A 23,606-nucleotide genomic window follows, 5' to 3' on the forward strand; every position below is an offset into this window, starting at 1 on the left:
AATATATTGTGTTATAATGCTGCAATTCCCTTTAACAGGCTGGCAGTATCATTTACCTTTATTCGCCCCTAGGTGGTGCTGGCACCACTTATATTATATATATATATCTATAGCTGGGGGGGGGTGTCAACTCAGTGTGTGTGTTGAGGATGAGAATGAAGAGAGGAGGAAGTTAATGGAGTTAATAGAGGAGGTGAAAATTAGTTTTTCCGCCGAAATAATTCACAAAAGATTTTACTGCATATAAGTGCAGCGCTTAACGCTAAATACAATTTTTTTTTCCACCGAACTAAGTCACAAAAGGTTTCACCACATATAATTGCAGCGCTGAATGCTGCATGACATTTCTTTTTCCACCAAAATACTTTAATAAAGATTTCATGGACTTGCGACTTCTGTCGGGAGGTGATGAAGTTAGTGTCACCACTTGTACTTTCCAGAAAGATATGTCCGGAAATACTACCCTCCTTGCCTCCTCCTGCCATCCCCCACATGTTGTCAAAAATATCCCTAAGGGAGAATTGATTAGAGCAAAAAGGAATTGTTCCACCTCTGAACTGTACAACAGAGACTTTTGAATAGAGGTTATTTACAGCATAATATTACAAAAAGAAAACAGTGGATCATCTACAGACGTGGACAAAATTGTTGGTACCCTTTGGTCAATGAAAGAAAAAGTCACAATGGTCACAGAAATAACTTTAATCTGACAAAAGTAATAATAAATTAAAATTCTATAAATGTTAACCAATGAAAGTCAGACATTGTTTTTCAACCATGCTTCAACAGAATTATGTAAAAAAATAAACTCATGAAACAGGCATGGACAAAAATGATGGTACCCCTAACTTAATATTTTGTTGCGCAACCCTTTGAGGCAATCACTGCAATCAAACGCTTCCTGTAACTGTCAATGAGACATCTGCACCTCTCAGCAGGTATTTTGGCCCACTCCTCATGAGCAAACTGCTCCAGTTGTGTCCGGTTTGAAGGGTGCCTTTTCCAGACTGCATGTTTCAGCTCCTTCCAAAGATGCTCAATAGGATTGAGGTCAGGGCTCATAGAAGGCCACTTTAGAATAGTCCAATTTTTTCCTCTTAGCCATTCTTGGGTGTTTTTAGCGGTGTGTTTTGGGTCATTGTCCTGTTGCAAGACCCATGACCTGCGACTGAGACCAAGCTTTCTGACACTGGCTAGTACATTTCTCTCTAGAATTCCTTGATAGTCTTGAGATTTCATTGTACCCTGCACAGATTCAAGACACCCTGTGCCAGACGCAGCAAAGCAGCCCCAGAACATAACAGAGCCTCCTCCATGTTTCACAGTAGGGACAGTGTTCTTTTCTTGATATGCTTCATTTTTTCGTCTGTGAACATACAGCTGATGTGCCTTGGCAAAAACTTCGATTTTTGTCTCATCTGTCCACAGGACATTCTCCCAGAAGCTTTGTGGCTTGTCAACATGTAGTTTGGCATATTCCAGTCTTGCTTTTTTATGATTCGTTTTCAACAATGGTGTCCTCCTTGGTCGTCTCCCATGTAGTCCACTTTGGCTCAAACAACGACGGATGGTGCGATCTGACACTGATGTTCCTTGAGCATGAAGTTCACCTTGAATCTCTTTAGAAGTCTTTCTAGGCTCTTTTGTTACCATTCGGATTATCCGTCTCTTAGATTTGTCATCAATTTTCCTCCTGCGGCCACGTCCAGGGAGGTTGGCTACAGTCCCATGGATCTTAAACTTATGAATAATATGTGCAACTGTACTCACAGGAACATCTAGTTGCTTGGAGATGGTCTTATAGCCTTTACCTTTAACATGCTTGTCTATAATTTTCTTTCTGATCTCTTGAGACAGCTCTTTCCTTTGCTTCCTCTGGTCCATGTCGAGTGTGGTACACACCATATCACCAAACAACACAGTGATTACCTGGAGCCATATATATAGGCCCAATGGCTGATTACAAGGTTGTAGACACCTGTGATGCTAATTAGTGGACACACCTTGAATTAACATGTCCCTTTGGTCACATTATGTTCTGTGTTTTCTAGGGGTACCATCATTTTTGTCCATGCCTGTTTCATGAGTTTATTTTTTTACATAATTCTGTTGAAGCATGGTTGAAAAACAATGTCTGACTTTCATTGGTTAAGATTTATAGAATTTTAATTTATTATTACTTTTGTCAGATTAAAGTTATTTCTGTGACCATTGTGACTTTTTCTTTCATTGACCAAAGGGTACCAACAATTTTGTCCACGTCTGTAAATAGACAGGTTTTGCTTTTTCCTGAAGATCAAGATATACAGGCTTGTCATAAGGAAAAAAAGAAAAAGAAAAGCAGTAAAGATAGAAATAAATTTAAAAATGACAGTAACTCAAAAAACAACAAACCTGTGACCTTTGTAAGGCTACTTTCACACTAGCGTTCGGGCGGATCCGTTCTGAACGGATCCGCCCATAATAATGCAGACGGAGGCTCCGTTCAGAACGGATCCGTCTGCATTATATTAGCTAAAAAAAGCTAAGTGTGAAAATAGCCTGGGACGGATCCGTCCAGACTTTCAATGTAAAGTCAATGGGGGACGGATCCGCTTGAAGATTGAGCCACATTGTGGCATCTTCAAACGGATCCGTCCCCATTGACTTACATTGTAAGTCTGGACGGATCCGCACGCCTCCGCACGGCCAGGCGGACACCCGAACGCTGCAAGCAGCGTTCAGCTGTCCGCCTGTCCGTGCGGAGGCGAGCGGAGCGGAGGCTGAACGCCGCCAGACTGATGCAGTCTGAGCGGATCCGCCTCCATTCAGACTGCATCAGGGCTGGACGGCTGCGTTCGGGTCCGCTCGTGAGCTCCTTCAAACGGAGCTCACGAACGGAAACCCGAACGCTAGTGTGAAAGCAGCCTAACAGATTATCACCAGATATGCTAAATAATAAGAAAACATATCCCTGTATTAAATTTTGAACAGGATTGGGGGGCAGCGGTAAATGCAGGTGTGAGATGTGTGGCAAAAAAAGCACCAACGATCGGCAGCAAATTGAGCCCCACTTTGTTTAATGATCAGTACAGTAATACACCCACATGGTTATTTTACTGAAATACGCTTTCACCAGAAATAACTGCAACAGTGCAGTACGTATATATTTTTATATTTTTTATGAAATACGCCCCTATACGCTTTCAACAGAAATAACTGCAACAGCGCAGTGCGTGAAATGAATTATCCACCGGCGCTAGTTACACCACGCAAGCAGCAGTGTCTATACAGCTCCATAATAGCTGCCGCAGAAAGCTTAACAAATCACTTGTATGTAGCTGCAATGACACCGCGCTCAGCCTATCACAGATAACCCTAACTGCCAATTTACTAGGACCATGTGGTACCGTTTCACATCAGCCTTGTCATCATGATTACCTTGTTTCTGATGTATGAAATTGAAGTACCGCTTTGTCCAAGGTCTCGATCTATACGGATTCTTCTGCGCAGAGGGTTTTACAGGTAAAAGGCTGTTTGGAGTTCGCCCCGACCGGTAGCGAAACTCCGCTAATACTCACGCTCACAACGGGAGTCGGTGACGTCACCACTTTGAGCTACGGGCTGCTGTAAGCACCAAAAAAAAACAATGCGTTTCGAGCATAGCGCTGCTCTTCGTCAGGGAATCTCTCTGGTGCTATTGATGGCCTCCTTTTATTATCCCTGCTTTCGATGTTAATTACCTCCAGCGTTACTAATCCGAATAACTCGATTTCTGTATTTAGACCCCTTGGAACCAGTGTATCCATATTAAAAATCCATCGGGTTTCTTTTTTAGACATACTTTTAATAAAGTCTCCTCCCCGTGTGTCCATTTGAACTATTTCTAGCCCGAAAAAGGACGATCCCTCAAACTTCCCATTATGCTTTTCTCTAAAATGCCTTGAAAGAGGATGCCCTTGAGATTTTTTATTGATATTATTATACAAAAGTTCACTCACTCGTTTTTTTAACTGCCTCTTTGTACGTCCAATATACAATTTTTCACATGGACACTTTATTGCATAAATGACTTCTTTTGTGCTACATGTTATGTAGTCTTTAATGTTATATTCGTACGTGCCCATTTGTTATCTGGGTTAATTTAGTGTTATTTTTCTGCGATTTCTTGCAAGCCATGCATTTTTTGCATGGAAAAAAATCCTTTTAGCAGATAAATAGTTTTTTCATTATGGCGGCACATTTTTTTGGTGGGTGCAACTATATTCCCAATATTGGCTGCTTTTTTATGCACAAATGATGGGGCCTTAGGAAATAGGTTAGCCATCACCTTATCGTCTTTTAAAATGTCCCAGTGTCGCCTCACAATGTTCCTAAAAATTTTTAATTAATATTATTTTTTCCACTGTTACATTTTTCTAATGTTGTTCCCTGTCAATTTGTTTGATTTCATCTTTTTGTTCCAAGAGCTTGTCCACATTATATCCCTTTGACTCCAATTTATTTTGCCATTTTTGAGCTTCTCTTTCTGTCATCTCTGTGCAGTTCCTCCTAATGCGCAGGATTGGCTCCTGGGTATGTTATCTAGCCATCGGGGTAAATGACAGCTGCCCCTTGAAATATAACTATTGGAGTCTGCTGGTTTCTCATATGTTTTCGTGCAGATCTTATCCCCCCTTGTATAAATCGTAAGAGCTAAAATAAATTCTTTAGAGCTATAAATAGGAGTAAAATCCAAGTAAAATTCATTTTTCTTAATTTCAATTAAAAACTCTTATAACCCAATTTCTCCCCCTTCCCAAATAAAAATAACATCATCTATAAAACGCCGCCAGAGGACATAGAAACATAGAATGTGTCGGCAGATAAGAACCATTTGGCCCATCTAGTCTGCCCAATTGGGACAAGGCCCGTCCGGAGCTCATTGTTGGGGTGTATGGCTTCTTGTTCCCACGACCAACATATAAATTTGCGAACCTCATTCCCATCGCGGTCCCCCACGTCTGCAGGTAAAAATGATCCTTATATTTAAAAAATTAAATACAATCCCCAATAAATTTTATCTGGGTATTTGGCAACTCTCCTTTTTGGTGCAAGAAATGTTTTTCCGCTTCCCAACCTTTTTCATTTTCAATTACCTTATACAGTGATTTTACGTCCAACGTTCCCATTATATAACTTTCTTTCCACTTAATGTTCTCCAAAATTTGGAGTATATGCTTTGTGCCGTTAAGATAGGTGGGCAAGGACTGTGCACAGGGCTGTAAGCATTGATCTACATATTTTGATAGGGCGCTCGTTAAACACTCCACCCCGACACTATAGGTCTACCAGGGGGCTTATTCACATCTTTATGAATTTTTGGATTTTGATAAAAGATGACCATTTTAGGATGTTTAATATCAATATACAAGCTTTCCCGTTTATGCAGGATACCTTCATTCCTTACTTTTTGGACCAGTTCTTTCAGTTCTTTCTTAAACATTTCTGTAGGGTCTTTTTTCAGTAGTTTGTATGTTTTGCTGTCACTCAATATATTTAGCGCCTCTCTATCATAATCATCTTTATTGAATATTACGATCCCTCCACCCTTATCAGCTGGACGAATAATAATAATAATTTGATTATTTTCTTGCATTTTAATTATTACTTCCTTTTCCGTTTTAGCAATGTTACTCATATTTTAATCTGAGTAAAATGGCAGAATCTAAAATGGCTGCCGTATTTATAGGGCTGTGACATCAAAGGGCTGACTGGCTTATTGGCTGCATGCAGGCATGTCAATTAGGGTGATCCCGCCTTCCCAGAGTTCCTTGCCCCATGTCCTCACACACGTAGCCGCCATTTTAGGAAAAAATGAGATTCGTTACCAAGAAGCGCGAGAAAATTCGCATTCGTTGCGAATAACATTTTTCCTGAAATTCTAAACGAATTCCACTTCGTCAGCTTCGATTCGCTCATCTCTAGTTTTTATACTTGACTGTACAGGATACAAGAACGTGGTGTGCCACGTTTTTGTATCCTTTTTTTTTCTTCTAACTTATATATGTCAAACGGAGGCATAAAACGTGATGTGAACCCACCCATAGACTACAGGCTATTGATTTGAAGCCATCATTATATGGTATCAGCTTATCGTGTGCCAAAGGAGTGAAAGAAAAAAAATGGAGAATTTTCTTTTTCCGGCAACCCTGCATGTTATTATCTAATAAAAAAATGGAAGGAGAAGAACGCCAACAGTAAGTACAATACATTCGTTGAAATACTTCCCTTCATACAAAACTGTCCCACTGCAAAACCATTCAAAATGTTTCAGTATTTTTCCATGTATGTCCCTTTCCCAATGAGTATGCTGATAGCAAAAGAAAAACCTGGAAAAACGCCATTCCATCAGTGAGGGCGGGCTGGAAAGCAAGGTACATAGTGTGCTATGCGTATAAAACACAGAGGGGAAGGGGAGGCAACGTGTTCTCCACCCCATACTCTGCACCCTGATCAGTCACCCAACAATAATACAATAGCTAAAATACATGTTCTATGCAAAGCACAGGATGGAGAAACCTGTTTGGCACATGAAAAACAGACTCAATGAAAATATTTGTCAATGCGAAGTATGTTGTAAAACCGGTTTCTGAATCTTTCTAGGTAGTAAACTGCTATGAAACACAATGCTAGAACTGAGCTGCCTCTTGTTTAACCCATTAAAGGGGTTGTCCAGGATTTTATAAGTGGATAGCCTATCCTTAGGATGGGCCATCACAATCTGATCAGCAGTGTTCAGGCTGGTCTGCAGGAGCACAGAAACCACAAAGCAACATCACTGTGTAGTGGGCAGAGTATCTCTCATGACATATGTGGGAACAGCTGATTGGCGGGGTGCAGGGTGGTAGACCCCCACTGATCAGATGATGATAGCCTGTACTGAGGATAGGCCATCAATTGTAAAATCCTGGACAACCTCTTTAAAAAGGACCCATCACCACAAAACGCAGTGCAATCTGCCAACAGCATGTTATGGAGGAGAAGGAGCTGAGTAGATTTTTGTATAATCTTGTGGGAAAGGATTTAGTAGTTTATACATGAAAACCTCTGCTACCCCATGTACAGCTATAAATGACTGACAGCTATCTCTGTATACACACTTACACAGAGAATGTTATCAATCACTGATAATACCTCCCCATGTACAACTATCAGTGATTGACAGCTATCTATGTATACACACTTACACAGAGAATGCCATCAATCACTGATAACTCCCCCATGTACAGCTATCAGTAACTGACAGCTATCTCTGTATACACACTTACACAGAGAATACCATCACTCACTAATAACTCCCCCATGTACAGCCATCAGTGACTGACAGCTATCTCTGTATACACACTTACACAGAGAATGCTATCAATTACTGATAACACCTCCCCTGTGTACAACTATCAGTGACTGACATCTATGTATACACACTTACACACAGAATGCTATCACTGATAACACCTTCCCTGTGTACAACTATCAATGACTGACAGCTATCTATGTGTACACACTTACACAGAGAATGCTATCAATCAATATTTTTACAGTCCCTGCCCTCATATCCCGCGAAAACTTCTGCTTCCTTTCTTAGCCTGTCCATTATTATCTGTCACCCTCCAGGGAAAGCTGGACTGATAGGGTGCAAAGTGCTTATACTAACACCAATGCCATGTTGTGCTAGTGTTCAGTATTCAGATACCCTATCAAATCGCTGAAAGACATCAATATCTCGCCCACCTCTGGCCACCCTAGGGTGGCCCGAGGTCCGGTTTTAGGCCGGACAGTCCGGTTTTCAGACTCCCTTTCCTCCGTCCAACACACGGATGTCCTTTTGAACAGCTCACTCTCACAAGCACTGCCCCCCCTTCCCCACCTGCAGCTGACAGAAATTGATTTCTTAACCTTCATTTTTTCAATCCCTGTCGGCTGTGGAGTGGGAGGAGCGTGAGCTAACCGAATGGGGCGTGGTTAAGCGGAACCGGGGGCAGGGTTTTACAGTCCGTCTTTTCAGGGTGGCCTGAGTGGCCAACCTACGCCAATCCCTGCTGTTCATAACAAGGGCATTCTATTGAACTTACCCTTAGGTCCTTCTTCAAACGTTCCACGTTTTTTATATTGACAAGGTCGTCCAAGCCAATCACAAGAACCTACAGCAGCAATATGGACATACATTATTGCTAGCAAAAATAATAACTTCTTCTCTGTGTAAAAGTCTTCCATTTTTTATGGAGTAATAATTCACATTTACAAGCTTTTTAGAGGTTTTACAGCTGTCTTACCCAGGAGCTGTTGAAAACATGCAAACATCTCCACCTAGTCTGCCGTTTTGCTGTATTCAGGGTGGTGGTAAATGAGTACACATGGTGGGGGGGGATGTATGATGCATTCTAGTAAAATGATGATACCAAGGCCAAGTGCAGGCTGATAAAATGAGTGCTAAAGTACCCAAATGGCTTTTAATTAGACTGTAAAAGTATCGTTGGATAGCAGTTAAGTTCCCTTGTACAGTACAGCAATGGAATTGTGGAAAATTATTGACTGAGAATGTTAAGGCGGTAGTAATATTACATATTTTTTACTGTACAGTACACTAAGGGGTCATTTATTAAACAGAAATATGCCTATATTAGGCGTATTTCTGGCACAAAGGTTGTGACTTTTTCAGCTCATGACAGGTCTAAAAAAGTAGGCATGGCGTGGGTGCGGATAGGGACGGGCCTGAAGGCCCATCTCATTTACCATTTTCTACTCCTGTTTTAGGTGTAGAAAATGGTCTAAGTGTAAGACAGCTAGGAAGCAATCTTACATTTAGAAGCGGCAGTGGATCCGACAAAGTTATGAAGAGGCCGGCGCCTCAACATAACTGCGGCGGATCCACCGCCAGTGCAGGGTTTTATTAAGACCGGCGCCGAAAACTCCGGTCTTAATAAATATGCTCCTACGTTTTTTTCACAGCTTCTGAACAACAAGGCATTTCTGAATGTAGGGAAGAGGCAGTGCATGAAAAAGGAATTTAAAGACAAAATCCTTGTGTCATGCACCACCCCCCTCAGGCCCTACATTGGCCACAACCTAGCCAAATGGGCATGTTCCTACACACAAATGCTGTCTAATCAGTGCTGAAAGTGCGAGACACACCCTAAGAACATTAGAATGTAATGACAGATGTTACAGATAATAGACATGTAATAATTAAATTAGCATAAGTGGGAAAGAGAAATGCACATGCTTCAAAAATTACCTTTATTTATATATTATGGGTAACAGGACAAACCTGATGATAACCAAAATGTGAAAGATTAGCACTCGTCTAACAATAAAAATGTATGGAGTAGATAAGTCGAGAGGGACGGTGCAGGTATTAGCGGTATCTCTGGGGTGACCGATGTAAGGAGGCAGGGTAGATACGGTACAAGATCTATCCCTATTCGACCCGGTAATCTCTGCCCAGGGATGCCCCCTGATGGTAGAGGCACCCTGTCCCCGTACCTAAACCCTGAGCAACACCCTACATATAAGTACATACCAAAAGTGTATATACTACTTAACAAATTCAGGTATATAGATAACCTGGAATATAGCGACTCCAACGCGTTTCCTCCGCAACTTATCGTAGGGATAAAGCAATAGATAAAAGGTTACTTAGCTCTCTGAGGTCACTTGTGGAGTTAAAATGAAGCGCACCATGTCAGTGGATACATAGAGTGGCATGGGTAAACCCACAGCGCCTAGCACACCGATATCCAGGGGAAGCTACGATAGATAGGGTACAGCCATCAGGGGGCATCCCTGGGCAGAGATTACCGTTTGGGTCGGATAGGGATAGATCTTGTACCGTATCTACCCTGCCTCCTTACATCTGTCACCCCAGAGATACCGCTAATACCTGCACCGTCCCTGTCAACTTATCTACTCCATACATTTTTATTGTTAGGCGAGTGCTAATCTTTCACATTTTGGTTATCATCAGGTTTGTCCTGTTACCCATAATATATAAATAAAGGTAATTTTAGAAGCATGTGCATTTCTCTTTCCCACTTACACCCTAAGAACAGAAGCACCCAGCCATCAATGTCTGCATACATTTGCAGGAGGAATAACCGAGGGACAGAACAATGCAGTGTTCTAATGCTCTGCCCTGTCTTGATAAAACTTTCAAGAGAGCGAAGACTTTCTACGACATCTATATGGCCTTACGGCACATATGGACAGCCAAGGTGGGACAACCCCTTTGATCACTGCAACTTATATACTTTATATTTCAATCCCTCCCAGTTTTCAAAATCACTGATCAATCATTGATGTCAGTGTATGTAACATGCACGTTTACATCCAGAAGCTCCAAATCAGTCCTGACCTAGCGGAGCTGCAGTGTAACCTGTGACGTGGTGAGTGGTGGGATATCCGTCAGCACAGTAATGATGTATTCCAAGCACCCCCAGCAAGAACTATGAAGCACGCGCTAAATGTCAAAATGGCTACTGATGCCATACATACCATGGCGCTGAAGACATTCTCCAGTAGCCTGTTCAATGAGAAGTCGCTGGCCGTGTTTTCACAGGACATCACAATTAGGTTGATGCTAAAAAAGAAGAAGAAAAAACACACACAAATTGATGCAAAACCTAAGAAGAAATTGTTTCTTGCCTGCCCTGTGTGTGTCTACTTTATTTGGAGTCTCAAGTCTTTACCGAAACACTTTAGACTCAAACATGACAGTAATGGTGATCTCCTTAGGGTGAGGGGTATTGATCGGGTTTATCAGACCATCTGAGGTGATTGGAAACGATGGTTAGCACAGAAAGAAACCCGATACATTCATAAACTCAGTACGCTATCCCCTAGGGGTCTTAGTAAATACAATTGTTTTGCCCCATTTCTTTGATGGGAATATCTCCTTGTTTGACTACAATTCCCTGTGGTCCCCGTGGAAATTAACTAACTAAAGATGGGTGAAGTTGAGGTGAATTTTTCCCTGCTATTATTTGGTCCTCTTTTTTGAACAGAACAGGTGCCCCCCCCCCCCCCCCCCATTTGCTGCTGGATATGGTGTTTTTTGGAGGGTCTTTTAACCACTTCAGCCCCGCTAGCTGAAACCCCCTTCATGACCAGGCCACTTTTTACACTTCGGCACTACACTACTTTCATCGTTTATCGCTCGGTCATGCAACTTACCACCCAAATGAATTTTACCTCCTTTTCTTCTCACTAATGGAGCTTTCATTTGGTGGTATTTTATTGCTGCTGACATTTTTACTTTTTTTGTTATTAATCAAAATGTAACGATTTTTTTGCAAAAAAATGACATTTTTCACTTTCAGCTGTAAAATTTTGCAAAAAAAAACGACATCCATATATAAATTTTTCGCCAAATTTATTGTTCTACATGTCTTTGATTAAAAAAAAATGTTTGGGCAAAAAAAATAAATGGTTTGGGTAAAAGTTATAGCATTTACAAACTATGGTACAAAAATGTGAATTTCCGCTTTTTGAAACAGCTCTGATTTTCTGAGCACCTGTCATGATTCCTGAGGTTCTACAATGCCCAAACAGTAGAAAAACCCCACAAATGACCCCATTTCGGAAAGTAGACACCCTAAGGTATTCGCTGATGGGCATAGTGAGTTCATAGAACTTTTTATTTTTTGTCACAAGTTAGCGGAAAATGATGATGATTTTTTATTTTTTTTTTTTCTTACAAAGTCTCATATTCCACTAACTTGCGACAAAAAACAAAAAATTCTAGGAACTCACCATGCCCCTCACAGAATACCTTGGGGTGTCTTCTTTCCAAAATGGGGTCACTTGTGGGGTAGTTATACTGCCCTGGCAATTTAGGGGCCCAAATGTGTGAGAAGAACTTTGCAATCAAAATGTGTAAAAAATGACCGGTGAAATCCGAAAGGTGCACTTTGGAATATGTGCCCCTTTGCCCACCTTGGCAGCAAAAAAGTGTTACACATCTAGTATCGCCGTACTCAGGAGAAGTTGGGGAATGTGTTTTGGGGTGTCATTTTACATATACCTATGCTGGGTGAGAGAAATATCTTGGCAAAAGACAACTTTTCCAATTTTTTTATACAAAGTTGGCATTTGACCAAGATATTTTTCTCACCCAGCATGGGTACATGTAAAATGACACCCCAAAACACATTTCCCAACTTCTCCTGAGTACGCCGATACCACATGTGTGACACTTTATTGCAGCCAAGGTGGGCAAAGGGGCACATATTCCAAAGTGCACCTTTCGGATTTTGCAGGCCATTTTTTACACATTTTGATTGCAAGGTACTTCTCACACATTTGGGCCCCTAAATTGCCAGGGCAGTATAACTACCCCACAAGTGACCCCATTTTGGAAAGAAGACACCCCAAGGTATTCCGTGAGGGGCACTGCGAGTTCCTAGAATTTTTTTTTTTTGTCACAAGTTAGCGGAAAATGATGATTTTTTTTTTTTTCTCTTTTTTCCTTACAAAGTCTCATATTCCACTAACTTGCGACAAAAAATAAAAAATTCGAGGAACTCGCCATGCCCCTCACAGAATACCTTGGGGTGTCTTCTTTCCAAAATGGGGTCATTTGTGGGGTAGTTATACTGCCCTGGCAATTTAGGGGCCCATATGTGTGAGAAGTACTTTGCAATCAAAATGTGTAAAAAAAATGGCCTGCAAAATCCGAAAGGTGCACTTTGGAATATGTGCCCCTTTGCCCACCTTGGCCTGCAAAAAAATGTCACACATCTGGTATCGCCGTACTCAGGAGAAGTTGGGGAATGTGTTTTGGGGTGCCATTTTACATATACCCATGCTGGGTGAGAGAAATATCTTGGCAAAAGACAACTTTTCCCATTTTTTTATACAAAGTTGGCATTTGACCAAGATATTTATCTCACCCAGCATGGGTATATGTAAAATGACACCCCAAAACACATTCCCCAACTTCTCCTGAGTACGGCGATACCAGATGTGTCACACTTTTTTGCAGCCTAGATGCGCAAAGGTGCCCAAATTCCTTTTAGGAGGGCATTTTTAGACATTTGGATCCCAGACTTCTTCTCACGCTTTAGGGCCCCTAAAAAGCCAGGGCAGTATAAATACCCCACATGTGACCCCACTTTGGAAAGAAGACACCCCAAGGTATCCAATGAGGGGCCTGGCAAGTTCATAGAATTATTTTTTTTTTTCGCAAAAGTTAGCGGAAATTGATTTATTTATTTTTTTTCTCACAAAGTCTCACTTTCCGCTAACTTAGGACAAAAATTTCAATCTTTCATGGACTCAATATGCCCCTCAGCAAATACCTTGGGGTGTCTTCTTTCCAAAATGGGGTCAGTTGTGGGGTGTTTGTACTGCCCTGGCATTTGAGGGTCTCCGCAATCATTACATGTATGGCCAGCATTAGGAGTTTCTGCTATTCTCCTTATATTGAGCATACAGGTAATGAGATTTCTTTTTTCCGTTCAGCCTCTGGGCTATAAGAAAAAAATGAACGGCACAGATTTCTTCATTCGCATTGATCAATGTGGATGAAAAAATCTCTGCCCAAAAAAAAAAATGGAGGGGAAAGGCGTCTGCCAGGACATAGGAGCTCCGCCCTACATCCATACCCACTTAGCTCGTATGCCCTGGCAAACCAGATTTCTCCATTCACATCAATCGATGTGGATGAATAAATCATTGCCGGGATTTTTTTATTTTTATATATATATATATATATATATATACATACAAAGTGTTTGCCAAAGCATAGGAACGCCGCCTCCTCCTCAGCTCGTATGCCTCGGCAAACGTATCTGTCACTGCAGAGGAGAAACTCCCGTCTTGCAGCGCCGCATACACCGACTTGCGTGTAATCTGACAGCAGCGCAATGCTTCTGTCAGAATGCACATCGGTGCTGCAGCTGGTCGATCGGTTGGTCCACCTGGAAGGTAAAAAGACAAAAAAAAAAAAAAAGAAAAAACCAGGCCGCAACGCAATAATTTTATTAACTTTGCAACAGAACATATAAACTTTAACTTTTTGAACTGAACATTAACGTGTTTGCTTACTGGTGTGTTTTTATTTTTATTTTTTTATTTTTTTTACCTTTATAGAACAAACCTCTCCTTCCCCATGGGTCAATGTGCAAAGCGCAAATGGCCCAAAGATGTGGCGAAGTGCGTTATGCACTTTGTCCCATGTGAAAGGAGACGTTTGCAGCAGCAGTGAGTGAATGGGCCCTAATAGCCCTGTGTGCCTATCCTGGTGAGATGATCCCTATGCTAATAGTGTACCTGTGAGTGGTACTTCCGGAAACACTCTCCAAAGCATAGGGCAGGGTGGTCAGGACAGTCAGGACAGAAATAGCGGGTGTCACGCCTTATTCCACTCCTGCTACAGACACGACATCTTTTTCGGGGTGACGGTTGGGTTGAGGTACCAGGAACGACATTGGGGAAATGTCGCTCGTGTAGACGGCTAACTACACTGGTGGATGGGGCCACGGAACCTCCTGGGTACAGGAGGTTCTCGATGATCTCTTCCTGAAATTTGAGGAAGGATCCAGTTCTCCCAGCCTTACTGTAGAGAACAAAACTATTGTACAGAGCCAATTGAATTAAATATACAGACACCTTCTTATACCAGCGTCTGGTTCTGCGGGAAACTAAATACGGAGACAACATCTGGTCATTGAAGTCCACCCCTCCCATGTGGAGGTTATAGTCGTGGACTGAGAGGGGCTTTTCAATGACACGGGTTGCTCGCTCAATTTGTATTGTCGTGTCTGCGTGAATGGAGGAGAGCATGTAAACGTCACGCTTGTCTCTCCATTTCACCGCGAGCAGTTCTTCGTTACACAGTGCGGCCCTCTGCCCCCTTGCAAGACGGGTGCTAACGAGCCGTTGGGGGAAGCCCGCGCGACTAGTTCGCGCGGTACCACAAGTGCCAATCCGTTCTAGAAACAAATGCCTAAAGCGGGCCACACTTGTGTAAAAATTGTCCACATAAAGATGGTACCCCTTGCCGAATAAGGGTGACACCAAGTCCCAAACTGTCTTCCCACTGCTCCCCAGGTAGTCAGGGCAACCGACCGGCTCCAGGGTCTGATCTTTTCCCTCATAGACACGAAATTTGTGGGTATAGCCTGTGGCCCTTTCACAGAGCTTATACAATTTGACCCCATACCGGGCGCGCTTGCTTGGGATGTATTGTTTGAAGCCAAGGCGCCCGGTAAAATGTATTAGGGACTCGTCTATGCAGATGTTTTGCTCTGGGGTATAAATATCTGCAAATTTCAGGTTGAAATGGTCTATGAGGGGCCGAATTTTGTGGAGCCGGTCAAAAGCAGGGTGGCCTCTGTGACGGGAGGCGGTGTTGTCACTAAAGTGCAGGAAACGCAGGATGATCTCAAATCGTGTCCTGGACATAGCAGCAGAGAACATGGGCATGTGATGAATCGGGTTCGTGGACCAATATGACCGCAATTCATGCTTTTTTGTCAGGCCCATGTTGAGGAGGAGGCCCAGAAAAGTTTTAATTTCGGAAACTTGGACTGGTTTCCACCGGAAAGGCTGGGCATAATAGCTTCCCGGGTTAGCGGTTATAAATTGTGTGGCATACCGATTTGTTTCTGCCACAACTAAGTCTAAAAGCTCCGCAGTCAAGAACAGCTCAAAAAATCCCAGGGCCGAACCGATCTGAGCTGTCTCAACCCGAACTCCAGACTGGGCGGTGAAAGGGAAAACTACAGGTGCGGCTGAAGTTGGGGACTGCCAATCAGGGTTTGCCAGCACCTCTGGGATTCTAGGGGCTCTACGGGCACGTCTTTGCGGTGGCTGCGACGGGGTCACTACTGCACGTGCCACCGTACCAGCTTCAACTGCCCTTCTGGTGCTCGCTACTTCACCAGGTTGTACGGCAGTGCTGGTACTAGGTCCAGGGAGGGCTGGGCTGCTGGTGTATGCCTCACCACGTAATCCGACAGCACCAGCCCCACTCTGCTGCTCTTGAAGCGGATCCTGCGCAACCTGCGGTCTAGCGACACGGGGCCGGGTACGCCTGGTGCTATCAGGGACCTCAGCCTCCTCGTCCGAACTTTGGGTCAGAGAGCCACTGCTTTCTACAGGTTCGTATTCTGACCCGCTGGATTCATCAGATGAGGGTTCCCACTCCTCATCCGACTGGGTCAGAAGCCTGTAGGCCTCTTCAGAGGAATACCCCCTGTTAGACATGTGGGCAACTAAATTTAGGGGTATTCCCTGAGACTACCCAAGAAAAAAAAGCAAGCCTGTCTTACAAAGGGGAGGCTAGCGAAGTACCGGAGGCCGCTGCGGTTGATAAAAAATATCAAAACAGATTTTTTTATCGCCGCAGTGCGTGTAAATTGAATGTGCAGCGATCAAAAAAAAAATTTTTTTTTGTCACTGCGGTGGGTCGGGTGTGGGCGAACGCACGTGTGGGCGAGCGATCAGGCCTGATCGGGCAAACACTGCGTTTTGGGTGGAGGGAGAACTAAAGTGACACTAGTACAATTATAGATCTGACCGTGATCAGTTTTGATCACTTCCAGATACTATAAAAGTACAAATGCTGATTAGCGATACGCTAATCAGCGAATAACGGACTGCGGTGCGGTGGGCTGGGCGCTAACCGATCCCTAAACTACCTAACCAAGGGGCCTAAACTATACTGAAACCTAACGGTCAATACCAGTGAAAAAAAAAAGTGACAGTTTGCACTGATCACTTTTTTCTTTTCACTTGTGATTGACAGGGGCGATCAAAGGGGTGATCAAAGGGTTAATTGGGGTTCAGGGGGGTGATCTGGGGCTAAGTGTGTAGTGTTGGTGTACTCACTGTGAAGCCTGCTCCTCTGCTGGATCCAACCGACGAAAAGAACCAGCAGAGGAGCAGGCAGCCATATAACAGATCATATTTACAAATATGATCTGTTATTCGGCTCTCTGATTGGATTTTTTAAAAATCAGCAACCTGCCAGCCGCGATCATTGGCTGGCAGGTTGCTGACGAAATAGTCCTGAACGAAATGCCGGCGCGAACTGCGCATGCGCGGGTGCATATTCGCGTCATCTCGCGTCTCGCAGGAGGTGACGCGTATATGCGTGACTCTGCGCAGCGCTGCCACCTCCGGACCGCACATCTGCGTTAGGCGGTCCGGAGGTGGTTAATTTATAAAAAAAAATATATTATTATTATTATTTAAAAATTTTATTATTATTTTTCTAGGTTCCACTTATCTTATTGTATCTTTTGGATGATACTGAGTGAAGGATACCAGATTTGATTTTCATCCATAATGGATAATATCTACACCTGTCCCTGGATATCTCATGGATTTTATTTATATTATTGACTTGTATATTTTAAAATATGGCTTTAATCTTATTATTCACTACACTCTTTTGTTTTAGATTTAATATTGTCATATTTTTCTTTCTCTTTTTGCATATGTATTAAATTGTTTTGTTTTTATTAATGATGTGGGGAGTTATGTGTGGGGGCACCTGTGAGCAGGGTGACCTTGCCCAATTGGCTTTGCTCTTCACACCATCCAATTCACATATGTGGGGTTATTTTTGCCCCTTCTGAGTTATGAGGAATTATTTGTGTCTACTATACAGTGGTCCCTCAAGATACAATATTAATTGGTTCCAGGAAGACCATTGAATGTTGAAACCATTGTAAGTTGAGTAATCGGTTCCAAAGACCCACAATGTCATCCAAGATAAGACAAAATGAAGATTTTAGAAAAATAAGCAGATAACTAAGACAGATAAAGCAAGTCCTTACATATAATAGTCAGGGACAACTGCTAACTAGCAACTAATCCAGCTATGTCACCAGAGAAGTGGCCTTGATTGGTTGGATCTGAGTCTGAGACATTGTCTGGTTTCAACTTACGATGGGTCAGAAAAGACCATTGTGTGTTGAAAATATTGTATCCTGAGGCCATTGTATCTTGAGGGATCTCTGTACTGACGTAATATTTTACACCTTCACCCTATCCACTGCATGTTTTACACATTTTTACACTCTTGTTGGGTTGCATTTTAATGAGAAGGTCCTCCGTACCCTGAAATATTATCATCATGGTTCTTCACTATATTGTGAATTATATTGAGTAATGAATGCCTCTATATACATAAGAGGTTATTATGATTCATAGTTATAAACTTTTGGTTGAAGATCTACCGTATATTATTAATCCTGGACATGTATTTGATATTGTTATGTCTGAGGGCGTTTATTATTATTTATCAATTATCTGTCTATTATACATATAATGTGCAATACTGTGTATGTATTTGATGTCGATTCACTCGTGTCTCTATTATTATGTTGTTATGTATACCTGCACGGCTATCTGTTTTTCCAATTTTGTATTTTTGTTTTGTTATTTTTGATTTTCCGAGGCTCCTTTGTTGATATATTCTTTATTCCTGCGAGATTTTAGATGTAGTCACGTGACTTTGTGGTAATGCGATTTTGCTTTGTGTTTTTTTGCTCTTGCAGGATTAGTGGTCACGTGTCCGCGATACTTGGTCTGTATTCATGTGACTTCACAGTCACGTGACCGGGGCTAGCAAGGTTCTCGTCTCACTGGATGGGGGATCACGTGTCCACTCTGTTTCTCGCGATGTTTGTATGCCTCCATGTGTATTCCTAATATAGCAGGATTTATGGTGCCATCTAGTATGCTGAAGTGATACAGGTCACGCGGTGTCATTATTGTTGACCGGAACAAACTGCCTATTGTGAGGTCGTTGCATACTTTATGTGCCTTGACGTTTAGGCATAATCCACTTGCATATGATGCTATTGTAATATCTCCTTTCCCGGTATTTTCATATAAACTTGCCCTGGTCTGCATGTGAGTTAGTCCCCTACTAGCCTGGTTGTTTTAACCCTTTCTTTTCCTACAATCATGTGGATTCCTCCAATTTTAATTTGCTTGTATTTTAATAGAATTTAATAAAGGAAATATACCTTACTTTTATTTCTTTGGTGAATAATTTTGGTATTGGCTATAGCACCAATGCTTACTGTAGCTTTAGATTAAATTTCTGGGTGTGCCTGATAATAGGTCTAGTTGATATAGGATTTACGGTGCAGGGCTAGCCGCGTTCTGTACCCGGTGCAGGGCTAGCCGCGTTCTGTACCCGGTGCAGGGCTAGCCGCGTTCTGTACCCGGTGCAGGGCTAGCCGCGTTCTGTACCCGGTGCAGGGCTAGCCGCGTTCTGTACCCGGTGCAGGGCTAGCCGCGTTCTGTACCCGGTGCAGGGCTAGTTGCTTCCTGTACACAGAGCAGTGGAAAGGGGGGCATCAAAGAGAAAGTGGTTTTCAGCATATTGCTGTGGGAGTCCCAGCGGTCAGCAGACCTCCACTGATCAGATATTTCAGGAGACCAGTGCCAGTGTCTCCCTGCAGCTAACCAAGCACAGCGCCATCCTTTGGATAGTGGCTGTGCTTGGCATTCAGTCACTTGAAAGAGACTGAGCTGCACCTAGGTAAATGTGACCAATGAACGCGACATCACTGGCCTAGGAAGAGGCTGCTGTACTCACCGGAGCTGATTGGCAGGGGTACCAGGAATCAGATCCCAACCAATCAGATACTGATGAGCTGTCCAAATGTTAGGTCATCAGTAGAAAACATTCGGGAAAACCTCTTTAAGGGGAGTGGCAGCAATGATACAGATGATAACCAGCGGAGGACGCAACAGTCACTTACCTATCATGGAAGGATCTCCACACCACCCTGCTGTTGTCAGTGCATGTAGATGTTAAAAGAATGTCCTGATTATTGGCAAACATGTGCACGCCATTTAGTGATCCAATAACAGAAAATGTCAGCTGGAAAACAAAGAACAAAATATCAGCATGGATCACCAGACTGTATTTCTGGCACAGATAAAATAGGACAATGAAAGTTCCTCCAATAGAGAAATTAGACCTGCAGAATATAAAGTCATACTCGTCAAATCCCCACGACTTTCATCAGAGTAGGAAAGTTTCCTGCTGATGGCAGCCACCCCTAGGGGAGCTCAATGCCCATGTATTTATAGCATACAAACATGTTTGCAGTGGGCTCCCCCTTGTGGCCGCTGTTCATAGCCAGAGTTTTATCATTTAATGGGGTTGTCCAACTTTAAAAAAAAATAAAAACAGCAGCACAATCTCACCGACCAAACCCTGAAACGATTGAATGATATTCTGGCTGGTCTTCTAGTCTTTCTTTAGAAGTGTCTGGCACATGCCTGCTGCAGCCAATTGGTAGCCTCAACTATAACATGCCATACTACTGGCAATATGGCTCCCATCGCTGAGCGATGTCAACAGCACTGTGGACGTAACCAGTCAGTTTCACCTTGTGGTGCTCGCGTCTAGGGAAGGTGTCACATAAACCAGATGCAAGGACAGGCAATGTGTGTCCCTAGCCTCAGGCTATAGAAATGTCACGGCACTGCATAGCAAAGGTTGCAATAACGTCTGTACAAGCGTCACAGAAGCCTATACAAGCAATTTTACTCGGAAAAAAAGTCTTGGGTATTTCTACACATCAGATTTTCTTTGCATCAGTGCAGCCTGTATAGTCCATGCCACCTGCACCATCCTGGCGCTGGCTGCAGGAACTCAACAGAACTCATAGGAGACGTTGATGCAGCACTTCAAATCTCAGCAGGAGCCTGGCACTCACTGAAGCTGGGGTTCTGCTGTAATGGCTGTTTAAAGAGGCCCTTTCATGGGATTATGGGTTACAAACTAGTATGCTTACCAGATGCGGCGGCCCCTACAGATGCCAGCACTTTATTTTATTTTTCTAAACTACTACTCTGCTCCGGTGCTGTGTCCCCTGCAGTTTTTTGTGCCTCATATGTTAAATTTAGAGTATCGGTACAGGGAGGAGGAGACGGCAGGGTTTCTCAATGGGTGTCTCCTTCTCCATGGCTGTAGCGCAGTCCAGTCGCAGCGGAGAGCGTGAGCGTTTTTTTCTCCCTGACTGTGGCGTTCTCCGCTGCGACTGGACTGCGCTACAGCCAGGGAGAAGGTGACACCCATGGAGAAACCCAGCCATCTCCTCCTACCTGTACCGATACTCTACTTTAACATATGAGGTGCCAAAAACAGCGGGGCACACAGCGCCGGAAAGGAGGGGTATTTTAGAAAAAAAAAAAGTGCTGGCATCTGTAGTTTGTAACCCATAATCCCATGAAAGGTCCTCTTTAACTCCCTAGATGCCATGGTCAATAGTGACTGCAGGATCTAGGCAGTTAGAAGTAGAGAGCTCCCTATCACCATCAGCAATGGCAGCCAGGGGCCAAATAATGGCCACCAGGCCTGCCATGACTTTATGTTTTTTAAATTGTGCAGCAGACACAGTCTAATAGACTGCCTGTCACTATTAGGGTGATGGGCTATAATGCACTGGTATACATGGTGTATCAGTGAATTATAAAAACGATGTCCCCTAGTGGGAATAAAAGGTTACAGGTTAATAGTGCTTTCTTAAAAAAAACATTATTTCCATAAAAAGTGGTTTTATTTTGTAAAAGTGGTAAAAAGCACACATATATATGATATCACAGCGTGTTTACCGAAACCCATATAATAAAGATGAAAATGCTATTTAAACCACCCTGCGAACAACATAAAAGATGCAAAACTGTTTTGTTCAAATTTAGCCCCGCCCCAAAAAATAAATATTCGTCAATAAGTCCCATGTACCCCAAAAATAGTATCAAAGAAAACTACATCTCACCCTGTTCTAGCTCTTGGACTATGGTGACATAATAAGACATGCTATTATTGTGCAAAAGTGGTAAAAAAAACAAAAAACATACTATTCCTATTTTGTATTGCCAGAATGATACTGACCATAGAATAACAATAACATGATTGTTAAAAAAAATAATAATAATATTAATGGCGGGACAGCTTTTTCTCCCATTATCACCCCAAAAAGGTGATTAAAGTTAATAAGTTATATGTACCCTAAATTGTTATCACTAAAAATATAATTTTCCCTGCAACAAGCCATCATGCTGCTACATCAACAACAAAATAAAATAAAGTTATCGCTAGGAAAAATAAAATAAAAGTACTCCTCTTCTGTTAAAAATACTTCTCAATAATGCTAACAGGAGTTTTTTTTCTCTACTGGAAAAAAAATATATGTAGTGTGACCTCTGCTTTAGTGTGACCTCTTTAATTCACCCCCAACTGCACCATTAATGCAGAATGCTGGGAACTGATGAGGAATGGTACAACACAGAGTCAAAAGAATAGATGTTTTAGAATTGTAGTCACTAAAACAGACAGGAGAGGTGACCATGCAATCACCTCATTCCGCAGCAGGCAGGTAAATGAAGGTGTGTATTTCTTTTCTCCTGTATATAAAAAACAAGTCGATGGTTCTCGTTCAAAATATTCTATGACGCAATGCATAACGGCACGCCTTTAGAGGCATTCCACCATAATGGAAGTCTACGGCCTGCATAACGGATCCGTCCCGTTTCCGTTATGCAGGAGAGGACTCCCCTGCATAATGGAAACGGGACGGATCCATTTTGCAGCCCATAGACTTCTATTATAACGGAATTAATAATTGCGTTATGGTCCGTGATAACAGAATCCATAACGCAATTCTGCTTTTACCACCAAACGAAGTGAACGAATATCAAAATATGAAATTGCCTCATCTCTACCCATAATCTTCCAGCATTTCTGTCATCTTCATACTGTAGTGCGATGAGGAAATGCCAGATGATGATGAGGTCTACACCCAACTGATATTAAAGCACTGAGGAAACCTTCCTCGTAGATTGCCGCGAATAAGGAACAAGGAAACAGTACATCAGGGAGGCTAAGCCAACATAAATGAGTTCCACTTCACGGCATCCGTTATCTGCTCCACGTAATCCTAATACAGGGGAGTGACTTGTAGGGCCCCGACGTCACCTCAGTCCTCTTCTGTTCTTTCCCTTATCCGATATGAACAATGAAAATGCAGTAACTGTTCAAGGAAACCTGTAAGGGGTTAAATCCCCCTCTAGACCGATAGATGCCCGCTGTATGCTGAACTAGTGGGTGTAAGAGCTAAAATGTTCCCAAAACTGGAGGTTCTACAGGGGCGTAACAGGGCTCCCATAGTGTACTGATGGCTCTCTGGATGCCCCAATTTCAGATGGAGGAACATGGACATTTTTTCTATCACACTTTGTACAAATACGACAAAAAAAAATGTGTTACAAAGTCCGTACAGGAAATGTGCTGCCATACGGCCCAACATGGAAGACAACAGGTTCTCCACGATTCTTAAAAGGGTTTTCCAGGACGTTAAGAGCTCATGCACCTGGCCGTATGCCGGCTGGGTCCGCAAAATATGGGCCCCGGACGTTCTGGCATCACGGATGCAAACCTATTCACTTGAAAGGGTCCGCAAGGTCGGTGCGGAACAGAGGCACAGAACTACTACGGAGTGCTTCCATTGAGTTTCTGTCTGTGCCTCCGCACCGCAAAAAAGTAGTGCATGCACTATTTTTTTGCAGTGTGGACTGTTGGATGCGGATCGCGGAACCCATTCAAGTGAATG

General features: G+C 42.7%; 1 protein-coding gene across 1 annotated transcript in view; it reads right to left on the reverse strand.

Moving 5' to 3' along the window:
- Window positions 1–23,606, reverse strand: part of FUZ (fuzzy planar cell polarity protein) — a 135,359-nt gene that overhangs the window by 87,969 nt on the left and 23,784 nt on the right. Inside the window, exons 2-4 of the mRNA XM_044278167.1 lie at window positions 19,746–19,867; window positions 10,513–10,597; window positions 8,094–8,162 (exon numbers count right to left, since the gene is read on the reverse strand). Coding sequence (XP_044134102.1) covers window positions 8,094–8,162; window positions 10,513–10,597; window positions 19,746–19,867 — 276 coding nt within the window. The remainder of the gene's footprint in view (window positions 1–8,093; window positions 8,163–10,512; window positions 10,598–19,745; window positions 19,868–23,606) is intronic.

Source organism: Bufo gargarizans, chromosome 2, assembly GCF_014858855.1.
Source record: "Bufo gargarizans isolate SCDJY-AF-19 chromosome 2, ASM1485885v1, whole genome shotgun sequence".
Lineage (NCBI taxonomy): Eukaryota > Metazoa > Chordata > Amphibia > Anura > Bufonidae > Bufo > Bufo gargarizans.